This window comes from Oncorhynchus keta, chromosome 33 (assembly GCF_023373465.1).
Source record: "Oncorhynchus keta strain PuntledgeMale-10-30-2019 chromosome 33, Oket_V2, whole genome shotgun sequence".
NCBI classification, from domain to species: domain Eukaryota; kingdom Metazoa; phylum Chordata; class Actinopteri; order Salmoniformes; family Salmonidae; genus Oncorhynchus; species Oncorhynchus keta.
The window spans coordinates 22,305,566-22,317,612 of record NC_068453.1 but is presented as its reverse complement, the minus strand read 5'-3'; the positions used below and the strand labels follow the sequence as shown (position 1 = coordinate 22,317,612).

Sequence of the window (12,047 nt, the reverse complement as noted above, 5' to 3'; positions counted from 1 at the left end):
CTATTTCTATTCCTCTTCCATTTTAGAGTCTTACAAAATGCTGCTCAATCTCCAAGGCAACCTTTCCTCTGTCTATTTGCACTTCAAACTTATTAGTGTAGCTGGATAGTTTTTTTAGGGGGCCAAGTGTTGAAATTGTATACTGATGAATATCAACATGTTTGAAAATTGATATGCTTGAATCATGTCATTCTTGCCCTGACGAAGGCGCGGTCTGTGTGCCAGGGGCTGAGTTCTCGTAGCCTGTGTGAGTGAAGTATTTCGGATTTCTCCCCCCGGCCTATCCCACTGCCAACAGAGTCTAAACCCACTTCCAGTGATCCGTGCAGCTCCTTTAGTCTACGAGCATTTGGATACAATCACTATCATGCTGGAATCTATTCTGAAAATGACATCCTTTGCCAGGCTGACACCACTTGTAATATAATGGAATTGTTGAATAACGGGTGAATGTAAGCGATATGCTAGGAACATTTCATTGTCAGCACCCAAAACCTTTTTCTGCACTCTCTCCCCATAGTAATGGCACCAGCTGGTGGTAGAGGACACATTGAGTGACAAACTATCTTTACCCCCCCCCCTTGCAGGTGTGGTTCAGAGAGAAGTTTGACACGCCCCTGCAGAGTCCTCGCAGCCCTTTGACCCTGCGTCATGGGCCGGGCTTGGCCGATGTCTTCCAGTATGACCAGTGGCTGGCCGTGCGCCACGAAGCCACACTGGTACCCATGCAAGAGGACCTGGCCATCTGGCTCACCGGGATGCTGGGTAAGACCAGGAGGGTCATTGGGGAAATAATTCAAAAAGTGTGTCGTTGTCTTGTTCCTGTGGCATTATTTGTAACCTGAACCTGGCAAATGAAGTTTTTGGATGTGCAGCCTAGAATTCTTCCTTTTGTTAATCATTTGGCCTTAAATGTCTCGCCCTGTCACTCACCCCTCACTCCCAAAAATAAACACTAACACACTATTTTCCTCTCTGTCTCTGATACACAGGAGAGGAGGTGAGAGCGGAGAGCTTCATGGCGGAGCTGAACAATGGGGTGAAGCTGTGTCAGCTTATCGGAGCTCTGCAGAGCAGGATCTCTCAGAGCGGGGCCTCGGATATGGGCAAGGTGAGCTGTGGCGACAGGAATGGCAGGGGGACCAGGATATTAAGGAAAAGTAGGCGAGTGGGGAGAGTGGTAATGGATAGGGTAATTTGAGCTGGTGGTCTGTTTCCCATCTGAAACGAGTTGGTGCGTTTGGTTCTGAAATTAATGTTTTTTTTCTGTCCATTTGAAAATATCATGGTCATATGTCAACTATGTCAACTGTGATGCAATGCATGTGTGGTTAATTTGTTATACTTTTTGAATGCCTTTCCCTGCAGTTGTTTCCCATGAAGAAGGTGACATGCAAGTGCAATGCCTCTCCAGGGTCCTTTTTCGCGCGCGACAACACTGCCAACTTCCTGGGCTGGTGTCGCCGCATAGGCGTGGAGGAGACGTACCTGTTTGAATCGGAGGGCCTAGGTAGGTGTTTTAGTTTGGTGGGGAGGCTGTACTGACCAGTGGGCACAGTAAGTAGGAGCTAATCACAAACGGCAATCGCTCCAGATAGTTTTGAAGTGCATATTTGGTGGGGGGGTTTCCGGCAGCCTCTAGTTAGCTTAGCATTCTAGCACGAATGTCCACAGGTATCAATCAAACCAAAACCCATTCAGTCTTGTGTAATCAGTGGAGCAGAACCATGGTTGTACAGTTGAGGTAGGTTCCAACTCCATTCCATCCCACCACTCTTGTAACATTACTACATTATCCTTGGAGTTAATTAATGTTACTATATTACCCTAGGAGTTGATTAATACATTACTATGTTGCCCTTGGAGTTTGATACATTACGACATTACCCTGGGAGTTGATTAATGGCTTCTTAGCTTAATCGGTTCAAAGGAACATGGGCTGAGTTGTAAGCCTTTAATGACTGAACGGAGCAGATGCCTCCACTGCAGCCATTGTCTGGCTTTTGTTTAAGCCATCCTCCTTAATGACATAATAGGATCCACCATAGAGAGCAATTAACATAAGTTCTCTGTGTGGACACCTTCTCATTATAAGTAATGGGTTTGTGACACTGCTACTATACAATACAACCATGTCGTCTCTCTACAGTATGTAATTTCTCTGTTTCGCAGTTCTGCACAAGGATCCCCGGCAGGTGTGTCTGTGTCTGCTAGAGATCGGCCGCATCGTCTCCAAGTAAGTTTCCCTTGGTTGATAGATGATGTACAGTACCAGTCAAAAGTTTGGACACGCCTACAGTGATTCCATGTGTTATTTCATAGTTTTGATGTCTTCACTATTATTCTACAATGTAGAAAATAGTTTTAAAAAATAAAGAAAAACCCTTGAATGAGTAGGTGTGTCCAAACTTTTGACTGGTACTGTATGTGCTGTAGATGTTGCACTGTGACAAATGTAAGATAAGATCATTCTAGAACATGACCACCATGTTTTGTTTTGACCTTTTTGATCCTGTAGTTATTCAATGTGGTATGTTGCAGCTGTTTTGGGGTAGAAAGATGGACAATGCAGCAATAGTGAATATGTGTGTCATCTTTTTTCAATTCCTAACAGTCCCTTTTAAAGCACTGTACTGATCTGTTTTTCTCCATAGGTATGGTGTGGAGCCTCCGGTGCTGGTGAAACTGGAGAAGGAGATTGAGCTGGAGGAGACCCTGCTGAAGACGACAGAGCCTGCTCCTGCAGTCAAAACCTTCACTGTGTGCTGCCAGCATGGGGGCCTCTACCAGCCTGGGGTAAGTCACTCCAGGAGTTAAAACTGTGCTATTGTCAAATTTCTACTGACTAAATAGGGACTTGACTCTCCACTTTCCTCTCCTCTCATCTCTCTTGTTGTTCTATTAAAATAGTTAGTTGGTGACCCAGTTCATCAGATCCAAGATGGAGGCAGCGGGGGCTCTAGTTGCCTCACTGCTCAGGGCTGTATGAGTCATTATGGTCCTCGTGATGCTCCATCCATCTGGGGTCATGTGACTCTGTAGCCTGTGGCACCAATGCAGCTCAGTCACAACATCAACAAACATCAGAAGAACACTTCCTGTGTCCACAGCCTAAGCTGCATGACACTTAGCCTTTGATTAGTGTGTTTGACAAAGCGGTCCTCTTAAACTACGGTATTCAGAGGCTGCTACTGAGTGCTGCTCTCTAGCCTTTCAAGTCTTTGCAACTTAAAATTGGTTCAGTTGAGTTCATCGGTTCATTGCGTTTTCCTGTTAGCAACTCTGCTTTATCCTTAGGTGATGGGTTAATGAAACAGGGTTTCTCAATGTTTTAGAACATTTCATGTTCTTGCTTCCTTAGCCAGGACTCTATAGGCCCATGTTAATTCTCCCTCTGTGTTACAGGAGCAACATCTGACGGACGAGCCTCCGTGTAACTGCTCCCAGAGAGTATCTATTGAATACCTGTCAGAGGGCCGTTACAGGCTGGGAGACAAGACCCTCTTCATCCGGGTGAGCAGCACACACTGTATAGTGACACACTGAACTCTCCCAAGCATTGAACATCAGTGTATGTGCTGTAGATGTTGCACTGAGTCAATTCCACTGCTAAGTGAGCATTAGACCTGTAGCTAGTGACACACCCTTTCTGTCCTCTGCCAAGAGACCAGGAAACATCTCTCTACCGTAACCTCATTCATTACCTGGCCATTAATCCAAAGGTTCAGTCTCGGTGCCTGGCACAAGCTTGGCTGTGTCAGCACCGTAGAAATTAAATTACTACACTTGATGTAATTCTATGGTCAGTACCTGTCATCTGGTCCTTTTTATACCTTCACATACTATAGACCAGATAGTCTTGGAGACTTGAGACCAACCTACTATATAGTCTTGGAGACTTGAGACCAACCTACTATATAGTCTTGGAGACTTGAGACCAACCTATGATATAGACTAGATAGACCTGTAGACTTGAGACAAAGCATTTTGGAAAAGTCAAGTAAGCTTAGTATCAAATGTTGTGTATTTAAGGCTGATAAAATGGTGATACAACTGGAAAGTAAAAAGCCACACCAAGTATAAAAAGCAGCGTTGTAGGATAAAGGAAGCTGGAAACGTCTGTCTCAGTGGCTCATGGTTCCACACAGCAGCAGATCACACCCTAAGCTCATTAGGGAAGCAGAGTGGATCTCTTTAGTACTGGACAGGAGGTCGGGCCAAGGAGCAGCGTTAACTTATTGGCCAAGGAACAGCGTTAACTTATTGGCCAAGGAGCAGCGTTAACTTATTGGCCAAGGAACAGCGTTAACTTATTGGCCAAGGAACAGCGTTAACTTATTGGCCAAGGAACAGCGTTAACTTATTGGCCAAGGAACAGCGTTAACTTATTGGCCAAGGAACAGCGTTAACTTATTGGCCAAGGAACAGCGTTAACTTATTGGCCAAGGAACAGCGTTAACTTATTGGCCAAGGAACAGCGTTAACTTATTGGCCAAGGAACAGCGTTAACTTATTGGCCAAGGAACAGCGTTAACTTATTGGCCAAGGAACAGCGTTAACTTATTGGCCAAGGAACAGCGTTAACACTTCCGTCAAACAGCAGCTGAAAAAATAGATGGTAGCTGTAGATAGTAGTTGGCAGCACTGTAGATATTAGTTGGCAGCACTGTAGATATTAGTTAATGGTAGTAGGAGTGAGTAGTGAGTGGTTAGTAGTGGTGGTAGGCAGTGAGTAGTGGTGGTATAGTGGTTCCTCCTTTAAAAGCTGTGAGCTTACACCGCGGGATTTAGAGGTAATTTGACGTTTAGCACGGTACTCTGCGTCACCACTTCACTGTTAACCCTTTAAAGAGACCAACTGAAATGTCTCACATTTATCCCTGTCTCTCCCTCTCTCTCACTGTGGTAGATGCTGCATGGGAAGCATGTGATGGTGCGTGTGGGGGGTGGCTGGGACACCCTAAGGGGTTTCCTGCTCAAGTACGACCCCGGCCGGGTGCTCCAGTTCACAACTCTGGAGCAGAAGATCCTGGCATACCAGAAGGGGCCACCGGGCTACGGCTCTGCAGCAGAGGCCCCTCTACCTGACATGGACCCTCTTGCTGCAGTCAACCTCATCCCCTCGTCTTCCTCCTCGTCTTCCTCTGGTTCGGCCTCCAAAGCTACCTGCACCCCCGTCTCGACCCCAACTCTGCCCAGGAAAGCAGCCGCAGCACCCAAAAAGATCCTGCAGATGCCCCTTCCCTCCCCCAAGAAGCCCACCCAGAAGCCCTTGCCAATCCCCAAAAAGGTGGCTGCTGTGTCACCCACCCTGTCTTCGCAGCAGGGCCCAAGCCCTTCACTTCACAGTGGCAAGAGCCAGCAGGCGGCACCACTGCTACATTACTCTTCTGCCCCCAAGCTGAAGCTCAGGCCATCCCCTTGCGGCGCCCTCTCCCAGCCCCGTAGCCCTGTGTGCCCCGAGCCCTCCTGTAAATGTCCTAAACCCTCCTCCACTCCATCCACCCACACCTCCATCACAGTGCCTTGCCCCGCCACAGCCCCATCGAGGGTACACTTCCAGAAAGATGGCCGACCCCCAACCGGCGCCACCCAACTCCGCCTGTCTCAGAGGCGGCCCACCTCCCCGACCTCACGCCTTCGTCTGGATGTTGCAAGACTGGTCCGTCCAACCCCCCGGGTGCCTGTGCCAACACCCAGGCCTGCAACGGCCCAACCCACCAGGGCACTAAACCCTACCTCCAGGACTGCCACAACAGCCCTGCCCAAATCCAACATTGCGCTCCCCAAGAGCAAAGAAACAACAGCCAAAAGCCAGGCCCAAACCAGGGCCATCCCCAAAGTGGTTGTGCCTCCATGTGGTGGCACCCCTGGGTGGGTACCAGGGGCCCCTAGTGGCTCTTCCGCTGTTGGCAAGACCAACCAGAGAACGGTACCAACTGCACAAAGGGCAGGACGGAGGCAAGCGCCTACCACCAACACCCCCTCTCTCAAGCCGGAGCCCACCATGACGGCCCCCCGAAAAACCAGCCCCAACATCAAAGCCCTCCCCTCCCAAAAGAACACTGCTCTCACGAAGAAGACCCAACTCAAGAACAAAAGCGAGGACCCTTATTTTGAAATGAACAGTAGAAGGCATCAGAAGACGTGAGACGTAATTGGGGGACATATATATACCCAACCGGTTATAGATGCAGCAACTGTCAAGACACAAGCTAGTGTGTAACTTTCAAAACGTCATTTGCATTCTACCATTTTTATGTTTATGTTTCTGTTGGTTAGATTTTTTTTGTTACTTTGTCTCCTTTTATTGTCCTGTTGTCAAAAGCTTGAAGCTCATGCTTCAATAGCATTTTACAAGAAGTCCATTTTTATACTGTCTTTGAATGGGTTGAGAAGTGAGTGATACTGATTTTATCTGAGGTCAGCTCAATACAGTCTTTAGCCTAACAGAAACACTCAATGGAAGTGTTGTCAACCAACATCCCTTCAACAGCCTTTTGTTTCTTATCCTTTTTCCATCATTTGAGTGTTTTTGAAAGCTTTCTAACGTCTATTCGTGTGTCTTGAGGTTCCATACAGAGGGCTCACTCTTTGTCCATCTGATCTGATACATATTTTTTCTCTGCATATTAAAGTTAGACTTTTAAACATTGACATTTTCTTTTCAGAAAGGGTCATTTCTGTGCAAAGCAGAGCTAAGTAAGGCAGCACACTTTGAACATTTGCTTTTTGAGTTTTCAATATTCATTACAAGCAGGTTACTGTAACCAAAGTTTCACATATTTGACAGAAAATATAACTGGACTGAATGTTTGTCCTCTGTGTGGATAAGCTTTTCATTGATGGAGGTATGATTGAATATAGACGTTTGTTTCTCTTAGTCACAGACTGGATGATGAATGTGGTATTTTCCATTTTAGAGGTCAAATTAAGCACTGTTGGAATGTTTCTCGTGTGCCTTTAGAAATGCCTGTTGTTGCTGAGTGGCTTTAGAATGTACTAGAAGCTAGGGTTTTAATATTTGTTTTTACAAATGAGAATTGCACAAAGTACAAGCACTCAGACTGAGTTTTTTATGATTATTACAAGGTCAAATCTCAAATGAATTACTACTGATAATAATATGCCTCTAACACATCCTTTGAACACGTAGTAGACAACAAAGGGACAAGCGAAGCCCTTAATCATTTTACAGAGGGGGAAGTTAACGTGAGGTAGATTTTAATTAGTTTATTTTCATTGATCATGTTTTTACTTTTCTGCGTGAGCTTCACGTCTAAGTTACTTTATCTGTTTTCTTGGTCAGCACTTTATTAAAACCTCTTGGTGTGTGTCAATTTGGATGTTGATTCTGTTTTGTGTTGTCTGATCTACTTTTGTTACATTGTCCAATAAAAGGCCAAACGTTGCCAGACTTCCTTGCAAAACATGTCTGCGCTTCATAATTGACAGTAACATTTGAAGTCAGTGGAAATGATATTGATATTGACTTCATTTCCAGAAACTAAGCATACTCATACCCTTTTCACACTCTCGTGCTAACCATACTGCGCTGGCTTTCACATTGTCCTTTCCAGCATAGTCTTAGAAACTACAATGGATGCGTAACCAGGCTGGCACAGTAGAGCGTGGCTTGGCCTAGAATCATCCTAGGGTTTGGCTCAGTAGTGTGAAAAAGGTATGAGGAGATGTGCAGCTGAAGTACTAGAAGGTCTTTGAAAGTTGATCTGTGCAGTCGAGTACAGCCATATACTTAATTCAATATGGATTTATATTTCCACTCGTCCTTGGTTACCACTTCATTTACTTGATCAGCTCAGTGATGGCTGCTTTATTGTGGAACATTTTTACTCAATGTGATGGTTGGTTGTCTTAGCTGGGGACCTTAAAGCAGCAATCAGCAGTTGAAACGATAACAAATTGTCCTCCCTGTTTTGGTAAAAAGCTGACAACTGGGGCTGGAGAAATGTAACCACTGAAATCCATAGAGCTATGGTTGCAAGGAGTGACCATCTGTAATATACAAATGATAGTTTTAACCATGTTTTGAGGTTATATGGTGTTTACATTTACTTGGTTTACAAACATTGGAGTAAAACGAGCTTGTATTTTGGATTCTGATGGGGTAGGACAGTTGAACTAAGCTCATGAGGCATTTACACGGAGTGTTAACATAAACACCTTCCTAATATTGAGTTTCACACCCCTTTGCCCTCAAGACATCCTCAGCCTCATGCACTACAAGGTGTCAAGTGTTCCACAGGGATGTTGATTCCAATGCTTCCCACAGTTGTCAAGTTGGCTGGATGTCCTTTGGATGGTGAACCATTCTTGATACATAGGAAACTCTTGAGCATGACAAACCCAGCAGCGTTGCAGTTCTTAACACTCAAACCGGTGCGCCTGGCACCTACTACCATACCCTGTTCAAAGGCACTTAAATATTTGGTCTTGCCCATTCACCTGAATGGCAAACATACACAATCCATGTCTCAATTGTCTCAAGGCTTAATAAAAATCTGTCAGTAAGGGATCATAGCTTTCACCTGGTTAGTCTGTCATGGAAAGTGCAGGTCTACCAAATCCATTCATTTTATTACTTTTCCTTGCCATTATCATTCACCTGATAAGACATTAAAAAATGTGTTGCTAACATGATGGGGTGGGAGTCGCTGGGTATGAAAAGGTTAAAGATACCTGCTCTAGATCTCTCTGTGTATGTGTTATGTGACTATTGTTTTCCCACTAATTAACTCTAATAATAAATATAATTTGTCAAGGGACATTTGCATTACAGCCTGAATTTAAAATGTATTAAATATAGATTTGTTTTTGTCACTAGCCTACAAACAATACCCCATGATGTCAAAGTGAAATTATGTTTTAACTGAAAAGCTGAAATGTCTTGAGTCAATAAGTATTCAACCTCTTTGTTTTGGCAAGCCTAAATAAGTTCAGGAGTAAAAATGTGCTTAACAAGTCACATAAGTTGCATGGACTCACTCTGTGTACAATAACAGTGTTTAACATGATATTTGAATGACTACCTCATCTCTGTACCCCATGGCTGTGATAGGAGAAAACTGAGGATAGATCAACAATATTGTAGTTACTCCACAATACTAAATGACAGAGTGAAAAGAGAATAAATATAAATTAAATATTCATTTGAGCATGATGAAGTTATAAATGACACTTTGGATGGTGTATCAACACACCTAGTCACTACAAAGATACAGGCCTTCCAAACGCCGTTTTTTTTTTACCATGAGCCCAATGGTGACTTTAAAACAGTTACAGAATTTAATGGGTGTGACAGGAGAACACTATGGATGGATCAACAACATTGTAGTTACTCCACAATACTAACCTAAATTACAGTGAAAAGAAGGAAGCTTGTACAGAATAAAAATATTCCAAAACATGCATCCTCTTTTCAATAATGCACTAAAGTAATTCTGCAAGAAATGTGTCAATTACATTTTTGTCTTGAATACAAAGTGTTACATATTACTGAGTACCACCATTCATATTTTCAAGAATAGTGGTGGCTGTATCACGTTAAGGGGACCGCTTGAAATTCTTACGGACAGAGGGGTTTTTCAGGATAAAAAAAACAGAGGAAATCCAGGTTCAGTCTGCTTTCCACGAGAGACTGGGAGATGAATGCACCTTTCAGCAGGACAATAACCTAGAACACAAAGCCCAAACTACACTGGAGTTGCATTCCAAGAAGACGGTGAATGTTCCTGAGTGCCATACATGGTTCTGCAAGGGGGGACTCAGGGGTATGAATACTTATGTAAATGAGATATTTCTGAATTTCATTTTCAACAAATTTGCTAAAATTTGAATTCAGGATTTAACACAACAACATGGAATAAGTGAAGGGTTATGAACACTTTCTGAAGGCAATGTATGTGATGGAAAGAGCAGATGTTCCTAAAGTTTTGAACACTCAGTGTATAAATTATATTCTTCAAGAATCAATAGGTACATATCATGAATTTAAAAGTCCAAAAATTGATGTAGCAATTAAATATTTTCTATGGATGTAGAAGATTACCCCTTTAAGATGAGTGCACTAACTGTAAATCTCAAATAAGATTGTCTGCTAAACTAATCAAATGTTATGTAAATGTAATACCCAGTGCCATTTCTTAAAAGTGATGAGATTCAATCCATCCACATTTGTTATGGTATGCATGCCCTAATGAATGCGACCCTGATTACATTTACATTTACATTTACATTTAAGTCATTTAGCAGACGCTCTTATCCAGAGCGACTTACAAATTGGTGCATACACCTTATGACATCCAGTGGAACAGCCACTTACAATAGTGCATCTAAATCTTTTTAGGGGGGTGAGAAGGATTACTTACCCTATCCTAGGTATTCCTTGAAGAGGTGGGGTTTCAGGTGTCTCCGGAAGGTGGTGATTGACTCCGCTGTCCTGGCGTCGTGAGGGAGTTTGTTCCACCATTGGGGGCCAGAGCAGCGAACAGTTTTGACTGGGCTGAGCGGGAACTGTACTTCCTCAGTGGTAGGGAGGCGAGCAGGCCAGAGGTGGATGAACGCAGTGCCCTTGTTTGGGTGTAGGGCCTGATCAGAGCCTGGAGGTACTGAGGTGCCGTTCCCCTCACAGCTCCGTAGGCAAGCACCATGGTCTTGTAGCGGATGCGAGCTTCAACTGGAAGCCAGTGGAGAGAGCGGAGGAGCGGGGTGACGTGAGAGAACTTGGGAAGGTTGAACACCAGACGGGCTGCGGCGTTCTGGATGAGTTGTAGGGGTTTAATGGCACAGGCAGGGAGCCCAGCCAACAGCGAGTTGCAGTAATCAAGACGGGAGATGACAAGTGCCTGGATTAGGACCTGCGCCGCTTCCTGTGTGAGGCAGGGTCGTACTCTGCGGATGTTGTAGAGCATGAACCTACAGGAACGGGACACCGCCTTGATGTTAGTTGAGAACGACAGGGTGTTGTCCAGGATCACGCCAAGGTTCTTAGCGCTCTGGGAGGAGGACACAATGGAGTTGTCAACCGTGATGGCGAGATCATGGAACGGGCAATCCTTCCCCGGGAGGAAGAGGAGCTCCGTCTTGCTGAGGTTCAGCTTGAGGTGGTGATCCGTCATCCACACTGATATGTCTGCCAGACATGCAGAGATGCGATTCGCCACCTGGTCATCAGAAGGGGGAAAGGAGAAGATTAATTGTGTGTCGTCTGCATAGCAATGATAGGAGAGACCATGTGAGGTTATGACAGAGCCAAGTGACTTGGTGTATAGCGAGAATAAGAGAGGGCCTAGAACAGAGCCCTGGGGGACACCAGTGGTGAGAGCGCGTGGTGAGGAGACAGATTCTCGCCACGCCACCTGGTAGGAGCGACCTGTCAGGTAGGATGCAATCCAAGCGTGGGCCGCGCCGGAGATGCCCAACTCGGAGAGGGTGGAGAGGAGGATCTGATGGTTCACAGTATCGAAGGCAGCCGATAGGTCTAGAAGGATGAGAGCAGAGGAGAGAGAGTTAGCTTTAGCAGTGCGGAGCGCCTCCGTGATACAGAGAAGAGCAGTCTCAGTTGAATGACTAGTCTTGAAACCTGACTGATTTGGATCAAGAAGGTAATTCTGATAACCATATAATAATCTTGCAAACTTCCATAGTGTAAAACAAGTCTGTCTGAATCAACCCAACTGAAACAAATTTAAAGGGCAATCAATGCCAAAATGCCTGTGCCTCAACTCCAGCATTTAAACTCCCAATTGTAAGGTTCTATATGCGGTACACTCAGGCCTCCTGGTGGTTTGAACTGGAGGTGAAATAGGACTAAAATTGTGACAGAAAAATGTAAAAGACAAATATATATTTATCATACTCCAAGAATTCAAACATATTGCACCAAATAATATTTTACACAAATAATTTTACTTATTTTCCCCATAAACTGTTGCTGGGTTACATTTGACCCCAAAATTCTCAAGGGTAATTTTCCGCTAAATTTCCTGAGGTTAGGATATGTGCTTACAGTGCCTTCAGAAAGTATT

At 44.5% G+C, this 12,047-nt stretch overlaps 1 protein-coding gene across 3 annotated transcripts in view; it reads left to right on the top strand.

Annotated features, from left to right (window-relative positions):
• The window catches only part of LOC118382441 (GAS2-like protein 3), a 29,054-nt gene extending 21,624 nt beyond the window's left edge, over positions 1-7,430 (top strand). For all 3 annotated transcript variants that reach the window (XM_052492464.1, XM_052492466.1, XM_052492465.1), the window contains exons 3-9: positions 588-765; positions 993-1,111; positions 1,369-1,510; positions 2,173-2,236; positions 2,655-2,796; positions 3,406-3,513; positions 4,910-7,430. In XM_052492464.1, coding sequence (XP_052348424.1) covers positions 588-765; positions 993-1,111; positions 1,369-1,510; positions 2,173-2,236; positions 2,655-2,796; positions 3,406-3,513; positions 4,910-6,151 — 1,995 coding nt within the window. In that variant the 3' untranslated portion in view covers positions 6,152-7,430. The remainder of the gene's footprint in view (positions 1-587; positions 766-992; positions 1,112-1,368; positions 1,511-2,172; positions 2,237-2,654; positions 2,797-3,405; positions 3,514-4,909) is intronic.
• The last annotated feature ends 4,617 nt before the right edge of the window (positions 7,431-12,047 follow it).